The sequence below is a fragment of the Emydura macquarii genome, unplaced genomic scaffold, assembly GCF_026122565.2.
Source record: "Emydura macquarii macquarii isolate MOO-44397 ecotype Brisbane River unplaced genomic scaffold, CSIRO-AGI_Emac_v2 contig_2994, whole genome shotgun sequence".
NCBI lineage: Eukaryota > Metazoa > Chordata > Testudines > Chelidae > Emydura > Emydura macquarii.
Genome location: NW_027133131.1, coordinates 1,046,690 through 1,064,217, shown reverse-complemented (window position 1 = coordinate 1,064,217; position 17,528 = coordinate 1,046,690). Strand labels below are relative to the sequence as shown.

Here is a 17,528-nt window from a genome sequence, read left to right as displayed (position 1 = left end):
GCAGCTCAGCTGGGCTGCAGCACTGGGGGGTCGTTGGGGGGTCTGTGGAATCGGGGCGGGCTGGGGGCTGATGGAGGCGTTGCGGGGGGGCAGGGTGGTTCCGTTTCTAATTAGAGTTTGGGACAAACTGACTGCCCGGGGAACTCCCTCCCCCGCGCTGCAATTAACTGGGGGGGGGGGGCTCGAGACACCCCCCTTGCCGCAGCTGCAGTGGTGCTGAAGACGGGGGGGGGGGCTGAGGGTACCAGCGGGGGGCCCCCCTCGAGGCTCTAGGCACGAACCTGCGGCGCCCCCTGGTGGCCAGCGGCGCCGGTTGCAGAGCCCCCGGTTTGGGGGGGGGTGATTTTTCTCCTCCCCCCGAATCCTGCTGAGCACTTGGGGGCCCCCCCCCAATGCAGCCAGCGATGCCCCATCCCCTCGGAGTCTCTCTCCCAAGGCCAACCCCCCATTCTCCATGAGACTGGGGGGGGGGGTGTCATGTGGGGTGTCCCCAAAGGCAGCGCAGCGGAGGGGGAAGTCTGTCTGTCTGTCAGTCAGGGCTGGGTCCCTCCATCCCTCAGGCCCGGCGCTGGGCTGTGACAGGGAGGACACTGCCTGGCCCCACAACCCCTCAGGCAGGCACCAGCTGCAGGCTTGTGGTGCCAAGGGCTGGCCCCCACCCCACGGGAGCTCCTGGCCCCCAGGCCTGGCGCTGGCATGACTGGGCTCCAGGGGCGCTGGTGTTACCCACGCCCTGGGCAGGGCAGGACAGGGGCGAGGACGTGGAGGGGCTGGGGTGCTCGCTGGGCAGTGAGGGATGGCATTGCCTGACCCCTGTTCTCCATGGAGTGGGCGGGGGGGCGGCTGTGTGCTAAGTGCCTCCCAGATACAGTGCTCCAGCCATTCTTCACTGCACAGCCAGCTCCCACAACGCCGGCGAGAAGGATGTGGGGCATGGCTGCCCCGGGAGGGCAGGAGCCAATCTGGGCATCCTTTGCCCTGCCCCTCTGGGTCTCCAGCTGTGGGGCCGGGGGCTGAATGTGACACTCCTGCCATGGTGCTGGGGAAGGGAAACCTGGGGCTCTGGGCTTGGGCCTGGCTGAGCTGGCCCCCCCATGCTGAGTTCCCCTCCCGCCTGGCTGGGGGCGGCCCAGAGCCGTGGCTCTCACCCAGGGGTACGTGGGGCTGTACCAGGATCTGCCAGGGGCTACATCTGCATCTAGCTGTTTGCCCAGTTTTACAACAGCCAAGTCACGATAAACTAAAATTCCATCCAGGGAGGTGTTTGCTCTGCTCTGCACCCTGCGGCGTCAGCACAACCCCGCTGTCCCTGCTCATTGATTTCAGGATTAGCAGGGAAGCAGGAGAAAGGCAGCCCTGGGTCACTAGGACGGTGCTGGGACACACCTGTGTTATTTTTGTAAGCGAGTGGTTTTTAAGTGAGATATAAGGTGGGCTACGCACGACAAATCAGCTTCCTGAGGGGGGCAGCGTGGGCTGGAAAGGTGGTGATCCGCTGCTCTGGAGGGTTAATTCAGTGTCGCTAGTGGGGGTGTGGAAAGCAGGCGCCAGGCTCTGGCTTAACTGGCGCTCCCTGTAATCACAGTGTAGATGCAGCTATGTCTTCTCATCCCCTGCTGAAATGCAGCTGCTTCTGGGGTGGTTTGAGTGATGGCAGTGTGCTGGGGGCACAGAGTATCCAAGTGAAACAGGACAGAAGTTCAGGGGAGGCAGAGGAGAGGCCCTCTGGCTGGGCACCCAGGGCCAGAGTCCCCTCCTGTGTGAGCAGGGCCCTGGGGTGTAGGTGTGGCTAGGCCCAGGTGGCTGCTGACTTCTGTCTTCCCTGCCCCTCAAACCCCCGTCCTCCCTGGCCGGCTGCCTCAGCTGCGTGCCTGGCAGCTCACCTCCGTCTGCAGCAGCAGCTGCTCTGCGCCAGCCCAGCAGTGCCCGTGCTGCGACCCAGACCCTCTGGCCATCTCCTGCTCTCAGCTCTATTTGCCTCGGCTGATGCTGAGGGGCCAACCAGGTTTGCGTTCCCTGTGGGAAGGAGAAAAGTCTGCCAGGCCTCCAGCCAGCTGGGTGCTTTGGGCTCAGCCCCCCAGCAGAGAGCAGCGGGCGGCAGACCCGTGCGTTCTCCCGCTCTCCTTCCATGGCGGGATTCTGCAGGCCCGGGGTTCCCAGCCCCTCAGCTCCGCGGGACCCAGCACCGGTGCAGGAACATGTGCAGGGCCCTGCCTCGGGGAGCAATGGCCACGGCCACACAAGCACCAAGGCAGGCCGGACAGCAAAGGGCCTCACCCGGGGCTGAGCTGAGACCCCGCCCAGGGGCTGACAGTTCTGGGCCTTTCTCTGCCCCCCGCTGTGGGGCCTCTGCTGTCCTACACGTTCCCCTGGCTACGCTGAGGCCAGCCGCGGGTGCAGGACGCCGGGCGAGGCCGTAAGTGACATGGGGCCAGTTCCCAGCCGATGTTTGACTGTGAAATCCTTGGGGCCGGCCCGATGGAGCCTTGACCCCCCCAGGGCTGCTACCCCCGGAGGCCGACAAGGGCCCGGGCCCCCCACACAACAGGCAGAGGGGCTGGAGAGGTTAAAGTTGGAGGATTTTATTGATTGTTTTGTACAAAGTCAGACTATGGAGATCTCGGACTCAAAGCCCCGCTGTCTGCACGGCTGAGGTAGGCAGGCAGCCGGCGCTGGCGCAGACGCGGAGGAGAATCGCGCGGTACGGTATTAAACCTGTTAGACGGCTCCTCCACAGCAGACCATTTCTTACATTGTCATTCTTGGCACTGGTTCTAAAGAGCGAGAGAGCAGGAGCGACTCCTGCCCCGAGCAAGCGGAGCTGGGGGTTGGCTTCAGGTGAAAGGGGAGACGGGCCCGGCTGCCACCTTCACGCAGAGTCCAGGGAGAAACGAGACGCTTCAGAAAACCTCCGGGGCTCCCCGGCCAGGGGAGAGGCACCTCTGGCTGGGGCAGGAGCTGCGCGGGGGGGACTCGGCGGCTAGTAAGGGGGTGAGGGGAGACAGGGAGCTGTGGGGTCTGCGCGGCACGTCAGGGCCACCCGCTGGTGTCACTCCAAGCAGCCCCCTTCCCCCCTGCGCCGCGCTGACTCAGCTCCGGGCGCTGGGCAGGGACAGGCCTGCCCGGCTCCTTGTGCAAGGGCAGGGCAGGTGCCGGCAGGGACGGCGCCATCCCCCGCCAGCCTGCGGAGCCGGAACCCAAGTGGTTCCAGGAGCCTAGGCCACGGCGGACTCTGCTGGGCCTGCAGCTCGGGGCTGCTCCTCGGCCTGGCTAGAGCCACCGTGAATCCGCCCTGGCCCAGGCTGGACAGAGGCCAGGGAGGTGGGGGGCAGGGCAGCTGCTCGCTCAGATTTAGGAGGTGTCTCAGCTCTTGGGGGGGCGGGTAGGAGCTTACACCCTCCCTCTGCTCTCGGCAGGGCCCCTGCACAGCCAGCCTCCTGCCCCAGGCGCGGTAGCAGGGCAGAGAAGGAGCCAACCCCTGGAAAGATGCAGCCCTTGGCGCTAGCACAGTGGGGACAGGAGCTCGGGGGGGAGGTGTGGGGGGAGGGACTGGCCCAGGTCTTCCCAGGAGCAAGCTGGCGGGCAGGAAGAGAAAACCAGACTCCAGGAGGAGCCGCTAATCAGCTAGCTTCTAATTAACAAAACAAACCAACAGAAAAACCCAGAAAGTAGGAAAGCTTCTCGGCAGAGCGCAGCCCCTTTAATGTGGCGGGGGCGGGGGGGGGAGGGGAGACGGACGGGGGCTGCACCCAGCTGGCACCTAGCGTCACTTCACTTCTCCTTCTTCTTCTTGTTCTGCAAGAGGAGGGGATGGGTCAGTGCCAGGCCTGCGCCCAGCCCGGCCGGGGGCGGCTGACGTCCTGCAGCCCCTTCCCCGCGGGCAACGCAGCCTCTGCTCAAGCCGCAAGTGAAGGGAGCGTGTCAGGCTCCTGCCCCCTCGCCAGCCCCCTGCGACTCCGCGGGGAACCCCCGAGAGACGAGAACAAGGGAGGAGCTTGGCCTGGCACGTGCTGGCTACGGTCACTGCCCACTCAGTGCCTGCTCCAGGGGCCCACTGGGCTCCCAGCTTGGCCTGCGAGTGGGCGCCTCACGCCAGCCTCGCCTGCGGTCCAGGGCCCGGAGAGGCGCTGCCGGGGGCGGGAGGACTCACCTCGTTCATTCCCAGCAGGACCATGAGCTGCCGGAAGAGGTTGATGAAATCCAGGAAGAGATCCACGCAGTGCCTGGGGAGAGGCAGAGACGGTTGGGGGGGGCTCAGCCGGCGGGGGGGAGGGGGGTGCTCTCTGCCCTGCCCTGCCGGCCAGCCCTGCCCCCCACTCACCAGATGTAATCCTTGTCCCCGCTCTCCGCCTTCTCGATGATGAGCTGCGTGTCGAAGAGCACGAAGCCGCACAGGATCAGGAGCCCGAGGTACAGGTTAGCCTGGAAGGAGGCGGGAGCGTCAGAGCGGTTCCGCAGCAGGCCGCACTCGCCCTCTGCCCTTCCGCCCCACTCCAGTTCAGAGGGGGTTGGGCTCTGGGCTGAGCCAGGCCCCCCTCCGCTCAGGGGGAAGGTGGGTCCAGGAGCCCCATGGCCAGCTGGTGAGTTCCCTGGCTCCAGTTCCAGCCTGGCAATGGTGGGTATTTCAAACAGCTGTGGGAGTGATGAGGGCCCAATCCTGCAAGGGGCCCCCTCCCCTGAACCCCATCGAACCTGCGCTCCCGGGACAGTGACGGCTGCACCCCGCTGTGGCCTGGAGCGCCGGCTCCAAACAGCTTCTATCCCCACCGGGCCCAGCCGGGCTTGGGGCTCAGCAGCTCACACAGCCAGGCCGCGAGGCGCCCGCCTGGCACCGGGGCTGCTCTGAGCAGAACGAGTAGCTGCCGTTGCTGATGGGGGGGCACTCCGGGGGGACCCTACCGCAGAGGGACAGGCCTCACCGTGAAGAGCCAAGTGGAGCCCACGAAGACGTTGACCACGGAGAAGAGAAGCGTCAGTAACAGGCCCGAGAGCAGGAAGCCTGCAAGAGAGGGAGCAGTGAGCAGCCGGCTGGGGGGGCTGGGGGAGGCTGGGCGCAGAGGGCAGCCAGGCCAGGGCTTACCTCCCAGGTACAGGAAGCTGCGGCGCTTGGCATAGAGGGCGCTCAGCGAGAAGCAGCAGAAGATGACGGCGGTGCCCAGGAAGGCCGTGGGGACAATGCTGCAAGCAAGGACAGCAGCGTGAGACGAGCCGTGACCGGAGCCGGGGCTCCCAGCCCAGCTGGGCCACGCTGCGCAGCACCTACCTGGGGTTGATGGCGATGCACATTTCCAGGAGGGGACCCAGGTTGGCTCCTGCAAGGACAAGGTGACACATCAGTGCCGGCGGCGGCACCCCCCCCCCCGCCTCCCAGAGCGCCGGCAGCCCACGGCCATCTCAATCCGGCCCTTCACTCAGGCGGGTGAGACGGGCCCGCACAGGTGCAGGCACCGCACATCCAGACGCCCGGGTTCTGCTCCTGGCTCTGCCACCAACTGCCCACCTGACCCTGGAAAGTTTCCTTCCCTGGTGCCGCCGGCGCCCTCCGGCACATGCCCAGCGCAGGAGGAACCGGGGCCCTCACCCCGAGCGAGGTGGGGAACCCGAGGGGGAGTTCAGTGCAGACTGGGCCCCTTCACCCAGGAGCCTCCTCCACGTACCAGTCAGGAAGGCAAAGCCGGCCAGTATGCCCAGTCTCTTCTGCTCCGTCTCCCTGCTGTGGGGTGTGGCCACCAGCCAGATCATCAGCCCCAGCGAGCCCAGGCCCGTCAGCAGGTTGAGCTGTTGGACACAGACATGACGAGAACTCAGCCTGGCGCAGACGCCAGCCCCATCGCTGGCAGCGCGTGGAAAGGGAGGTGGCTGCAGATGTTCCCCTGGGGTCAGGCTGCCCAACTTCCCCAGGCTACGACCCGGCCCGGGGCTGCTCTGCCCTCTGAGTGCAACAGGTGGGGGCAGCACCACCACACCCACCCTCCCGGCCCCACCGCCGGCAGGGCTCTGCTCCCAGGACATGAGGCAGGCGTCTGCAGGGCTCGTCACTGGATGCTGCTGCCCCGGGCGCGGGCGCCTACAGCACAGGCATTAAGGCCTGGCACTGGTACCAGTGGCGGGTGCGCACAGCGCCCGCTTGCCAGCGCTCCATAAACCCTCGGCTGGCATGGGGGATCACACGACCACGCGTGCCAGCCGGCAGCCCACCATAGCCCTTACCCGGATCACATGGGTCACCACGTTGATGTAGGCGCCGGCAGCTGCCACGAACATGCAGAAAGCAAAGCTGGCATAGACTTTCTTCAGATGCTGCTGGGTGGAGGCGGAGCTGTGGGGTAGGAGGGAGCGAGTCAGCGACGCCCCGAGCTGCCCCGCGGCATGGCACGGCCACCCCCTGGGTGCGCGCCATTCACTGCCACTTGGCCAGCTGCCCGGCCGAGCCAGAGAGACCAGCAGCCGCTTGCACCGGCCCCCCCGGCAGAGCAGAAATGCCGTCCTGGTGCCATGGCGGAGGCTCCAGAAGTGCTGCGTCCACGCCTCAGGATGGCCAATTGAGGCAAAGCGGTGAAGTGGCAGAGCCGGGGCCAGAACCCAGGAATCCTCGAACCACCAGCCCCCAGGCCTGTCAGGGTGAGGCCCACGTGGGCTCAGGGCCCAGGGTGGAGGGAGCCCCGTACTCACATGTGGGAGAACTTGAGGAGCGCGTTGAGGTCAATGTTCCGATTCAACACGTCCATGGTGCTGGCAGGCGGGTGAGACTCGACCTTCGCTGCGGGGGCTGCAGGAAACAGGGCAGGGGAAGCGCCTCAGTGGGAGACCGGCTTCGTTCTCAGCTGGACCCGTCTCCCCGCACAGCTCCCTGCGCCCAGCCCCAACTCAGTCCAGAGACGCGCCTGGAGGTGCCCTCCCCGCAGCCAGTGGCCATGGCTTGGGGTCCGAGCAGCCCCCCTGCCCCCCCATCTCACCACGGGACGCACGGGACCTGCTAGCGACGAGGCGGCTGCCGGTGCCCAGAACAAGGCAGCAAAAGCACGGTTCTCGGGAGGGGAAGGCAGCCCTCGCTCCCAGCTGGGAACGCAGCCGAGACACCAAGTCCTGGCCGCAATCCAGCCCGTGCCCTCCCTACACCCAGCCTGGGCTGCAGGCAGCGTCAGCGCCCCAGGCCTTGGGGGGACTGGGCCAGAAGCCTGGCTGGACCCCCTGCTCATGGAGGGGTGAGCCCCAAATCCGGCCAGGTCCTTCCACTGCCCAAGTGCCCAGAGCCAGTGGGAAGGGAGATTTCTGGACTCACCAGGGCAGTGGGGAATAGCGGCCTGGCCAGGGATCTCCTCCCCCAGCCCCGAGAAACGCTGCGTCCCTTTGCTCCAGGCCAGGTCCCGCTCACCCAGCCCCCGCGCTGCTCTCTTGTCCTGGCTCTGAGGACAGCGCGGCAGGAGCTGTGCAGCCCTTGTGCAACCCTCTCGCAAGCTTCTGCTGTCTCATCCCCACAGCCGGGGCTCTGGGCCCTCCTAGGCCAGATGGTGCAATTATTGCAGGCTGTTGCAGGGCTCGGCCTGGGCTCCCAGCGAGCCCGGCTCCCCGGGGCCTTCCACTTGGCAGGCAGGAGCGGCTGGAAAGTGCCTTTGCTCACGGCTTCCATTAGCACCCCTAATGACGGCCCCACGGGGCCAGCCTGGAGCAGGACGCAGCACGGGGGGCAGCCAGCCCGGCAGCTGCAGGGACTACTCGCTCCATGGCCGCCGATGGCTCCCTCCCACCTTTGCCCGAGGCCGGGGGGGTGCCCCAAGCCGCCTGGCTGTGAAGGAGTCGGAAGGCCAGGCCTGGGGAGATCAGGCACCAGGACAGAGCAGGGCTTTCCCGCCCAGCCAGCTGCTTTGACTGCAGGAAGTTGCTGTGCCCAAACCAGTCCAGCCAGGGGGCGAGTGCCGCAGGCGGGCTGGGATTGGCTCGCCGGTCGCCGCCCATTGAACGAGGCCAGGCCCCGCTGGGGCGCACAGCCCCCCGGCTGCCCAGTGCCCATCGGCTGTGCTTGTGCTCAGATGGCCCCTGGCTTTGGAATCGCTCTGGAGCGGCCCCGCTGCACGCGCAGAGCGGGGTGTGGGGCGGACTTGCGGAGTCCGAGTAACGCGGCCTGGCCCGGCCCAGCTCTCCCCCCACATTAGGAGCAGCGCGAAGGCCGGCGAGAGCCTGGATCTGGGCTTCAGGCCCTTCCGAAGAAGTGACACTGGACGAGTCAAATCCTGCCGGTGAAAACACAGGCAAGAGCTACTGGGCCCTGGCTTACCAGTCCCCTCACCCTCCACTTGCGAAGGGGTCCCGGCAGGGTAACGCCGATTTACCCCATAGACCCGAAGGGCTGTATGGGCATGTGCCCAGGCAGAGGACTCACTTCCCCCAGCGCCTAGAAGGCAGCCACCCCTGGGGTGATGCAGCCGGCAGTGAAAGAACATGACAGCAGCATTCACGCCCCAGCCACTGACTCAGTGCAAGGCTCCAAACCAGGGCGTCACCTGGGGCAGGCTGCGACAGCGGCAGAACTCACCCACCCACCCACTTCTCCCGAGGGGCGGCACAGGCCCGCCTGGCTGGGATTGCAGAGCGCCAGAGCCAGCCAGGGCAGCTGTGAGCACCTTGGGGCAAGCGAAAGAGAAAAGCAGCAGGAACCTCCTGGAACAGCAGAGCAGAGGGAGCGTGGCCAGCCCAGCCCAGCCCAGCCTGGCACATCAACGGCTCCTCCAGCACTACCCTCCTCGAGGCCAGCAGTGGACCCAGCCCAGCCCAGCCCCGTGCAGAGGCAGCTGGACTCTGCTCCCACCCGTGTCAGCCCCACGGAGCGAGCGGCGCTAGCTGAATTCACACTGGCATCAGCCTGCTCAGCCGCCGAGCCCAGGGGCCATTCTGAGAGCAGCAGGACCCAGTCTCCAGTCACTAGTGGGACTTAGCGCCTGCCCCACTCACCAACCTCCCCCAGCCTCCCAGGGGAGTTCAACAACCAGCATGTCCTGCAGGGAGAACCGCCTGATCCCTCATCAATAAATAACCAGAGAACCCGCCCCCTGCAACCTTTACCCACCACCGCCTGGTCTCGCTGCCTGCTCCAAGCAGAGCTGCTGCCACCACCTCTCCCCCCCAGCTGCCTGGCCTGGGCTGCCCCGCAGAGCGGAGAGGGAGCAAAAGCCAAGCCAAATCGGATCCCCTCTCTCCAGGCTGGCAGAGAACTGCTGGCACAGCCCCCCTGTGACATCACAGCTCCTATGACATCACAGCCCAGCCATTCCACAAGGGCACTGGACAGGGCTCCGGGCCAGGCCCGACTGCCCCAACGCACTACCAGCCTTGGCAGGAGCGCCAAGACCCCGCTACTCCCACCAGTCACAGCACTGCTCCCCAGAGCCCCCCCTCTCCTTTTACCCAACCTCCCCAGAGAGCACCCCAGCTCTGCCTTGCTGTTCAGAGACCCCAGCCTGCCCCCTGCATGTTTCAGCCCAACCAAGGGCTGAGACCAGGGCTGGGGGCGGCAGGAGGGTTTCCCTGTTGGGCTGGCCTGAGCAGCACAGAAAACAGCTGGACATAACCCGCAGTCCGTCCCAGCCAGGGCAGCTGCTCCGCCAGCTCCAGCTCCTCCCTCCCAAGAGTGAACAGCGGGGGGCGTGGGGCAGCAGAGCCGTTAGCATTTATACAAGGGCATCCCGCCAGCCACGTGGGGGTTAAATGACTCCTGGGGTTTAGTCCCAGCTCTGCTGCTGCCTCAATCCCAGCAGCTGCAGAGCCCCTTTCAAACAGCGCTGCTGCGGGGGGCTCTGCTCCCCCCGGGGGGTCTCGCTTTGCAGCTCCCTTGTTAACAGACTAAACAGGAGCCGGAGTAGAGGTGAACACACGAGCTGCCATATCTAACCCGTGTCAACAGTGGCCCGCCCAGAGCTTCCCGGGGAGCGCACAAAACAGGGCAATTGTGGAGCGATCCATTTCTGCCTTCCACTGCCAACTTCTGGCAATCAGAGACTTAGGGAGGCCACGAGCAGGGGGCTGGGTCCCCGACCATCTTGGCTAATGGCCATCGATGGGCCTGTCCTCCACGAACTTAGTGTTTTTTTTAAACTCAGTTACACGTTTGCCGTCACAACGTCGCCGGGCAATGAGTTCCACAGGTTAGTTGTGCATGGTGTGATAAAGGACTTCTTGTTTGTATTAAGCCTGCTGCCTATCCATTTCAGTGGGTCACCCTTGGTTTTTGTATTGCAGGAAAGAGTAACACTTTCTCCACACCCCTCCTGATTGTATAGATCTCCCCCATTCTTCTCTTTTTTAAGTTGACCAGCCCCAATCTTTTTAGTCTCTCGGCAGACAGAAGCCATTCCATGTTCTTCATCACCTTTGCTGCCCTTCTCCAAAACTTTTCCTGTTCCACTATATCCCTTTTGAGATGCGATGACCAGAACTGGACACAATATTCCAGGTGCAGGAAAAGAAAAAGAAGCGTTCCATGGCTTTATACAGGGTGTGTGTCTTATTTCTTCTCTCTTTCCTAATAGTTGCTAACACACTGTTTGTCTTTTTGCCAGCTGCTGTGCATGGAGTAGAAGTTTATGGAAAATTATCCACGACGACTCCAAGCTCTGGTTCTTGGCTGGTAACGCATCACTGTGTACGTATAGCTGCGATTATTTTTTCTAACATGCATTACTTTGCACTTATCTATGTTGAATTTCATCTGCTATTTTGTTGTCCAGCCAGCCGGTTTTGGGAGATCCCTTCAGTGTCTCTTTGGACTTCACTATCTTGACTAATTTTGTATTTTCCACAAACTTGGTCACTTCACTGATCACTCCTTTTCCAGATACTGGACTATGTTGAACAGCCCGTCCCAGGGCAGATCTGGGGGCGATTCTGCTGGTCACTTTTCTCCACTGTGAAAACGGACTATTTATTCCTCCTGTTTGTTTCCTAGGTTTCAACCAGTTCCTGACCCATTAGAGGACCTTCCCTCGTACCCCGTGGCTACGTGGGGGTGAGGGGCCTTGTCCAAATCTTTCTGAAAACCCAAATATGCTATTTGGAGTGGGTCCCCCGTAGCCATGGGCCTGTCGAGCCCCTCAAAGGATTCCAGTCGATTGGTGAGGTATGACTTCCCTTTACAAAAGCCCTGTTCATTCTTTCCTCACAAATCGCGTTCATCTGCGTGTCAAGGACAATTCTGTTCTGGTTTCTACCCGTCTGCCCAGTGCTGACGTCAGGCTGAACCCCCGCAATTGCCAGGGTCCCCTCGAGGGCCCGTTTTAAAAACCCTGTTACAGTAGCTGCCTTCCAGTCAGCTGGTGCCGAGGCTGGTTTAAGCAGCGGGTTCCCCCGCCGGTGAGCAGCGCTGTGAGGTCAGAGCGGAGCTCCCCCAGGACCCAGCCCGAACCCCCCGTGACTGTCTGACCCCGCAGCGGTGCCCGAGCGGGGGGCCAGGCTCCCTGCACCCCCGCACTGCCGGGGAGACCAGCGCACACCCGCATCGCCCGGCCTGCTGGGGGCCGCTCCGGGACAGCTGCGCTGCGCTGCTCCTTCCTCCCGGCCACGGCAGGGCCAGAGCGGCGCCCGCCTCCGCTTCCTCAGCCGCGCGGGCTCACAAACCCCGCCTCTGAAACCGAATCCAAACCGAATCCAAACCGGATCCGAGGCGCGGGCAGGGCGCAGCGATCACGGGGCATGTCCCCGACCCGCCTCACGTCCCTGCGTCACGTCCAGCCGCGAAGCGGGGAGCTCAGCGCTGCCGCGCCACAGGACGGGGGCGGGCGGGGGGGGGCCCGGACGCCTGGGTTCGCTCGGGGGGGGGGGCCGGGCCCAGCTGGCGGCAGCACCCGACTCCCCCGGGCTGGGCAGAGGGACGGGCCCGAGCGGGGCCCACGGGGGCCGGAAACGGGGCGCGCTGGGGCTGCGCCAGGCGGGGGGGGGCGGGCCGGCCGGGGGGCCCCCCGAGGGGGGGTCTGAGGACGGGGGCCCGGAGGGGCGGGGCCGGAGGACCCGGGGGGGGTCTGAGGACGGGGGTGCCGGGGGGGCGGGGCGGAGCCGGAGGACCCGGCGGGGTCTGAGGACGGGGGTCCCGGGGGCGGGGCCGCGCTCACCTGCTGGCTCCGGCCCGTCCGTGCCTCGATCTTCGACTCGACGTTGCGCCTCCTCTTCCTCCCACCACCTGACCTAGGCCCGCCAGGCCACGCCCCCCGCCGCCGATTGGCTCGCCCCGCTCGGAGTCCCGCCTCCCTCCTCAGTTCATTGAGCCCTCCCCGCCCGGAGCTCGCCCTCGCCCATTGGCTAACGCGGGGAGGTTCCGTCGCCGCCGCTTCCCATTGGTTCCCGGCCGCACCCAGGCGTCACCATTGGCCGGGCGAGAACCAAAACAGGCGCGGTCTTGGCGAGCGTCTATTGGTCACGGCTCCTTTGCCGTGACCAACCAGCGCCGTCCAGTCAATGGCTGCCCCCCGCTCGCCCATTGGCCAGCGCCTCAAGGCCTCCCCCTAGAGGCTGGAGCAGGCGCTGCAGGCTCGCGCCGTGGAAACCCCCCCGGAGGGGGATGGGGCCGCGGACAGGTCGCGGGGCGCACCCAGCAGCTGCAGGCCTCAGTTGGGGGGCAACGCAGCGCCCCCAGGTACGGTGCATCGGGTGCATTGCCGACTGTGCACCCCCCGTACGGTGCATTGCCGACTGTGCCCCCCCCCCAGGTACGGTGCATCCGGTGCTTTTCCGACTGTGCACCCCCCGTACGGTGCATCGGGTGCATTGCTGACTGTGCCCCCCAGGTGCGGTGCATCCGGTGCATTGCCGACTGTGCCCCCCCGGTGCATTGCCGACTGTGCCCCCCCAGGTACGGTGCATTGCCGACTGTGCCCCCCCCCAGGTACGGTGCATCGGGTGCATTGCCGACTGTGCACCCCCCATACGGTGCATTGCTGACTGTGCCCCCCCGTACGGTGCATTGCTGACTGTGCCCCCCCCAGGTGCGGTGCATCCGGTGCATTGCCGACTGTGCCCCCCCAGGTACGGTGCATTGCTGACTGTGCCCCCCCCCCAGGTACGGTGCATCGGGTGCATTGCCGACTGTGCACCCCCCGTACGGTGCATTGCTGACTGTGCCCCCCCCCAGGTGCGGTGCATCCGGTGCTTTGCCGACTGTGCACACCCCCCCCCCCCCATGGTGCATCCAATGCATTGCCGGCTGCGGCCCCCCGCCCCCGCGCCCGGCAGTGTTTCCCAGCCAGTGTGCTGTGCGGCATCAGGCCCGAGCAGATGTGCCACCGACTTTTTAAAAAAACTACTTGAAGAGTTCTGGATTGGCTCATGAATATTCATGAGTTCATTTGGAGACTATAGGGTGGTGTGCCCCCAAATAATTAAGGGTATCAAGGTGTGCCACGCAGAGAAAAGGTTGGAACAGCCCCATGGTACGGTGCATAGCCGGTGCATTGCTGACTGCCCCCCATGGTGCATCTGGTGCATTACCAACTGCACCCCTCCCCCCAGGTACGGTACATTTCTGGCTGCCCCTAGGTATGGCCCCAGCAGATGCAGCCCCCTTGAGGAGCTGGGCCAGGTGCCCAAGGGGCTGCAGAGCAGATTTCAGAGCAAACAGTGGTACACTTGGGGCATGGCCTGGGGTGCAGCTGGGCCTGTGGCGTGCATTGCTCGCTGGGATTCTCGTTATTTCAGTTATGGGTGTTACAGCAGATCTTAGAGGCCCCATCTGAGATCAGGCCCTGGTGCACCCAGCGCTGCACAGACACAGAGGGAGAGGCAGGCTCTGTCCCAAGGCGCTCACAGCCCGAGTAGGGTGGGGAAAGGAGGGGTTATTATCCCATTTTACAGCTGGGGAACTGAGGCCCAGAAGGATTAATCGCCACATTTTCCAAAGAGCTGAGCAGGCTGGGTGTGCACAGAGCCCTGGAATCCAAGCCAGAAGTCCTGGTCCAAGGTCTGGGGCTGGAAGGCAGATCGCCTGAGTCCCAGCCCAGTGTTTTAAATAACCCCCAGACCCTCCCCCCTCCCCAAGGTGCGCTGCAGCTTCCCCAGGTCTCAGGCTGCCTCCCCACCGGGCTTGTGTTCTGCACAGAGTTCCCGAGGCAGGCAGAGGCGGCTGTGTTCTGAAAGCTCCAGCAGGGGCCAGCCTCTCCCTGCCTTGCAGCACCTAGCGGGGGGACTTGTGTGTCCCCCGCCCAGCTCGCAGGGCCTTCCTTCGCCTAGCGAAATACGACTCCAGGAGGCGACAGGGTCTGCAGCGGCTGGGTGGAAGGGGCCAGGACTCCTGGGTTCTGGTCCCAGCTCAGAGGGGTGTGCGGCCTAGCAGCTAGAGCAGAGTTTGAGGGAGGTGGCTGACTGGGAGCCAGGACTCCTGGGTTCTAAGTCTGGCTGTAGCCCTGAGTTGTTCTGTGCCTGGGGACAGGTCACCTTTCCTCTCCTGGTGCCTGAGTTTCCCAGGCTGTAGAGACATTGGGAGGGGCTACCCGGACTCCAACCCGCCTCCAGTGGGGCAGGCACCTTGCGTCATGGTTCTCGGTGCTTTGAGATCCCTGGATGAGAGAAGCCTGGCGTGGGGAAGGAAGCCCCATAGGGGCAGGGAGTGAGATTAAAGGGCGCGCAGAGGGGAGGGTTATGGGGGGCAGAAGAGGGCAGGGGAGCAGCACATCTAGGGGCCAGGGCGCACAGCTGGGTAGCAGGGCTGTGAGGGTGGTTCGAGGAGGCACCACATCTGGGGAGGTGTCTTATAGGGGGCTGAGCGATGGCGCCATTTGTGTTGGGGGGTAGAGTGGGCTGCCCCGCACATCTGGGCAATAGGGGGCAGCACATCTGGGAGGTGGGGGCTCTAGGGGCACATCTGGGAGCGGGGAGGGCAATAGGCGGCGCACTGCGCATCTGGAGATAGCACATCTGGCCAGAGGCGGGGACCTCTGGGGGGGCAGCACATCTGGGCGCTGGGGGGCACATCTGCCCGGCCGGGCGCTGAGTGGCTGCTGGGGCGCGGGGCGGTGCCGGGGGCGGTGCCGGGGAGGCAGCCGCGGCCGCCGGACGCGAAGGGCTGAGGCTTCCCCGCCCCGCCGCCCCCCCGGTGCCTGCCTGGGCCGGGGATGGGGAACGTGGAGAGCGCGGACGGGGAGCCGCTGCCCCGGGGCCCGGGCGGATCCCCCCTGGCGGGGCGCGGGCTGCTGCCCCCGGGGAAGATGCCGATGCCGGAGCCGTGCGAGCTGGAGGAGAGATTCGCCCTGGTGCTGGTAAGAGCGGGACCCCCAACCCCGCCCCCGGACCCTCCCTTCTCCCCGCAGCCCCCGATCCCCTCCCCCCACGGACCTCCCGTCCTCACCCCCAGACCGCCTTCTGCCCCCCACCGATCCTGGACCCTCCAGCCTCGGCCCCCCCCCCATTCTCCCCTCAGATCCCCCGCGGATCGCTCCTTCCAGATGCCCCGAACCCTTCCGCCCCTCTTCCCTGCCCCACCGGGCCCCCTCGCCCTCACCCGTCTCTAGCTCCCACCCCTCTGGACAACCCCCCCACCCATCCCTCCTTCCTTGTCCCGGAGTCCCCCTGCCCCTCATCCTCCCCCTGGCTGTCTCCCTCCTGCTACAGCCCCGGAGGTCCCCCCAGGGCAGAGCCCCCCCTTCCTCCCTCCTTTCTCCTCCTCGCCTAAGATCCTGCACCCCCCCCGGAGTTCCCCTGTGTTCCGTCTCCCCATGTGGCCCGGAGCCCCCCGCTCGGATTCCTGGCTTGCGCCCTTCTGCCTGGGTTTTGTTTGGAGCAGTTTGGGAGGGAGGCAGGCAAGCGGTTGCTCCAGGCTGGCGGGGCAGGGGCAGGGGCAGGGGCAGGGGCCGGGTGGCAGAGCTCTCCTGCCCCACACAGGGGGATCAGAAAGCAGGAACTTTGGGGGGGGAGGGGTCACAGCAACTCCCCCCAGTTACTTGGTGGGGGGGCTGGAGTCCTTGGGGAAACTGAACTTTGCCGTCCGGGGAGGGGCATCCCTCGGGGCAGGCAGGGCATTTCTTGCCCCAGGGTGGGGGAGGCCGAGGGCAGCATGTCAGAACCGAGCAGAGTTTACAATTCATCGCGTGGGGTGTGGTTTTGGGGGCTGCGCCCTGTGTTGGGGGGCTGGTGTGCTGCAGGGGGGAGGGGTGTCCAGGATCCTCTGCCCACCTGGGTGTTTGTGCCCTGCGTTGCTCTCCTGACTCGTTCTAAAGCCTTTGAAATGTGCTGCAGCCGCCTTTTGGGGCCCGGTGCCGTCAGCACCTCCCAGGTTGGGGCTTCGGGGCTGCCTGCACGGGGCAGGGCCTGGCCTTGCTCGGTGGGTGCAGAAGGGACCCCAGGGACGCCGCGCGCGGCTGCAGTGCAACAGAGCTGAGGATCTAGGACCTCGCGGGGGCGGGACCCGGGCCGAGCTGCGGGGCCGAGCGAACGGCCTGGCAGGCTTGTGTTGCTACTTGCTGTTCTGGGTAGCCAGGGGCTTTCCCATGGGGGGAACCCCCGCAGCGTCTCCTCAGCTCAGCCAGGCTGTGCACTTCCCCACTGTGAGGCTTCCCCCGCTCGCCGGCTGGCCACCAGTTTCCAGTTTGTTGCAGGGAGTTTTGTGCTGGGGGTTTTCGACCCAGGGAAACGACCTCGTCAGAAATTCCGCTGGCGGGCAGAGCGACAGGAAGCTGGCGGCGGGGGCTGCATGTGACAGCTCCCTGTGGCAAGTCAGTGCTGCCCCACGGTCCGTGCTGCTCCCACTTGGCCCTAGGGGCCTGCCAAGGGACTTGGTTGCCCAGAGCCGGTTGAGCTGCTGCACTTAGCACTTGCCTGGCTGGGGCAGCTGGGCAGTTCCCAGGGAAGCTGCGCTGGTTTGCTGAGCAGCGTGGGCTGGGAGCCGCCTGCTCACCCCTGCGTGCCATCAGGGTGGGCAGTGACCTGAGACCAGTCCTGGATGGACGGGCGGGTAACAAACACAGGAGAGATGGGGGGGGGGGGCTTCCTCCGGCTCTCTGCGAGCGTCCCCCGTGTGTCCGGCTGCCTGGGCACAGGGATTTGCTCTCGCTCCTGCAGGCCGTCCTCTCTGTGGTCCAGGCTGTGGTGACGCGCTGCCACGTCTGCCTCCTGGGCACAGGGGCTGCCTGGGAGCCTTCTGAGTGTAATGGCTTTTGGGGCCAGCTTCTTGGCTGGTGAAATCCACGTAGCTCCAGGGACTTGAGTGTGTTGAGGGCCCTTTTCTGCCCCCACTCCCGGCTGCTGCAGTATTTGAGCACCTTACAACCTTCGATGGGTTTCTTTTCCCATGCCCACGGGGGGCAGGGCAGGGCTGTTATCTCCATTTGCAATGGGGAGCTTGAGGCCGACAGAGGCGAAGTGAGAGGCCCAGGGTTGCCCAGAGAGTCTGTGGCAGAGCAGAGAATTGAAGTGGGTCTCCGGAGTCCTAGGCTCACCCTCTCTCCCTGACACCCTCCGCTCTGCTGACAGGATTTGAACCAGTGACTTTGCTCCTGTTGGTTATGGAGGGGGGAGGATTGCCTGTTCTTTGCAGTGGGGGCTGGAGGTTCCCCAGT

General features: G+C 65.2%; 2 protein-coding genes across 4 annotated transcripts in view; one reads left to right on the top strand and one right to left on the bottom strand.

Moving 5' to 3' along the window:
- Nucleotides 1-3,010: 3,010 nt before the first annotated feature.
- On the bottom strand, nt 3,011-12,196 carry TMBIM6 (transmembrane BAX inhibitor motif containing 6). The gene is made up of 10 exons (XM_067529478.1): nt 12,099-12,196; nt 6,673-6,769; nt 6,211-6,319; nt 5,658-5,778; nt 5,264-5,312; nt 5,081-5,178; nt 4,920-4,999; nt 4,322-4,422; nt 4,151-4,223; nt 3,011-3,795 (listed from the first exon to the last, which is right to left on the bottom strand). The coding sequence occupies exons 2-10, from the start codon at nt 6,726-6,728 to the stop codon at nt 3,772-3,774; spliced, it is 711 nt and encodes a 236-aa protein (XP_067385579.1). The 5' UTR covers nt 6,729-6,769; nt 12,099-12,196; the 3' UTR covers nt 3,011-3,771.
- Nucleotides 12,197-15,089: 2,893 nt separating this feature from the next.
- Nucleotides 15,090-17,528, top strand: part of FMNL3 (formin like 3) — a 39,310-nt gene continuing 36,871 nt past the window's right edge. For all 3 annotated transcript variants that reach the window (XM_067529589.1, XM_067529585.1, XM_067529586.1), the window contains exon 1: nt 15,090-15,233. In XM_067529589.1, the coding sequence (XP_067385690.1) occupies nt 15,090-15,233 (144 nt within the window). The remainder of the gene's footprint in view (nt 15,234-17,528) is intronic.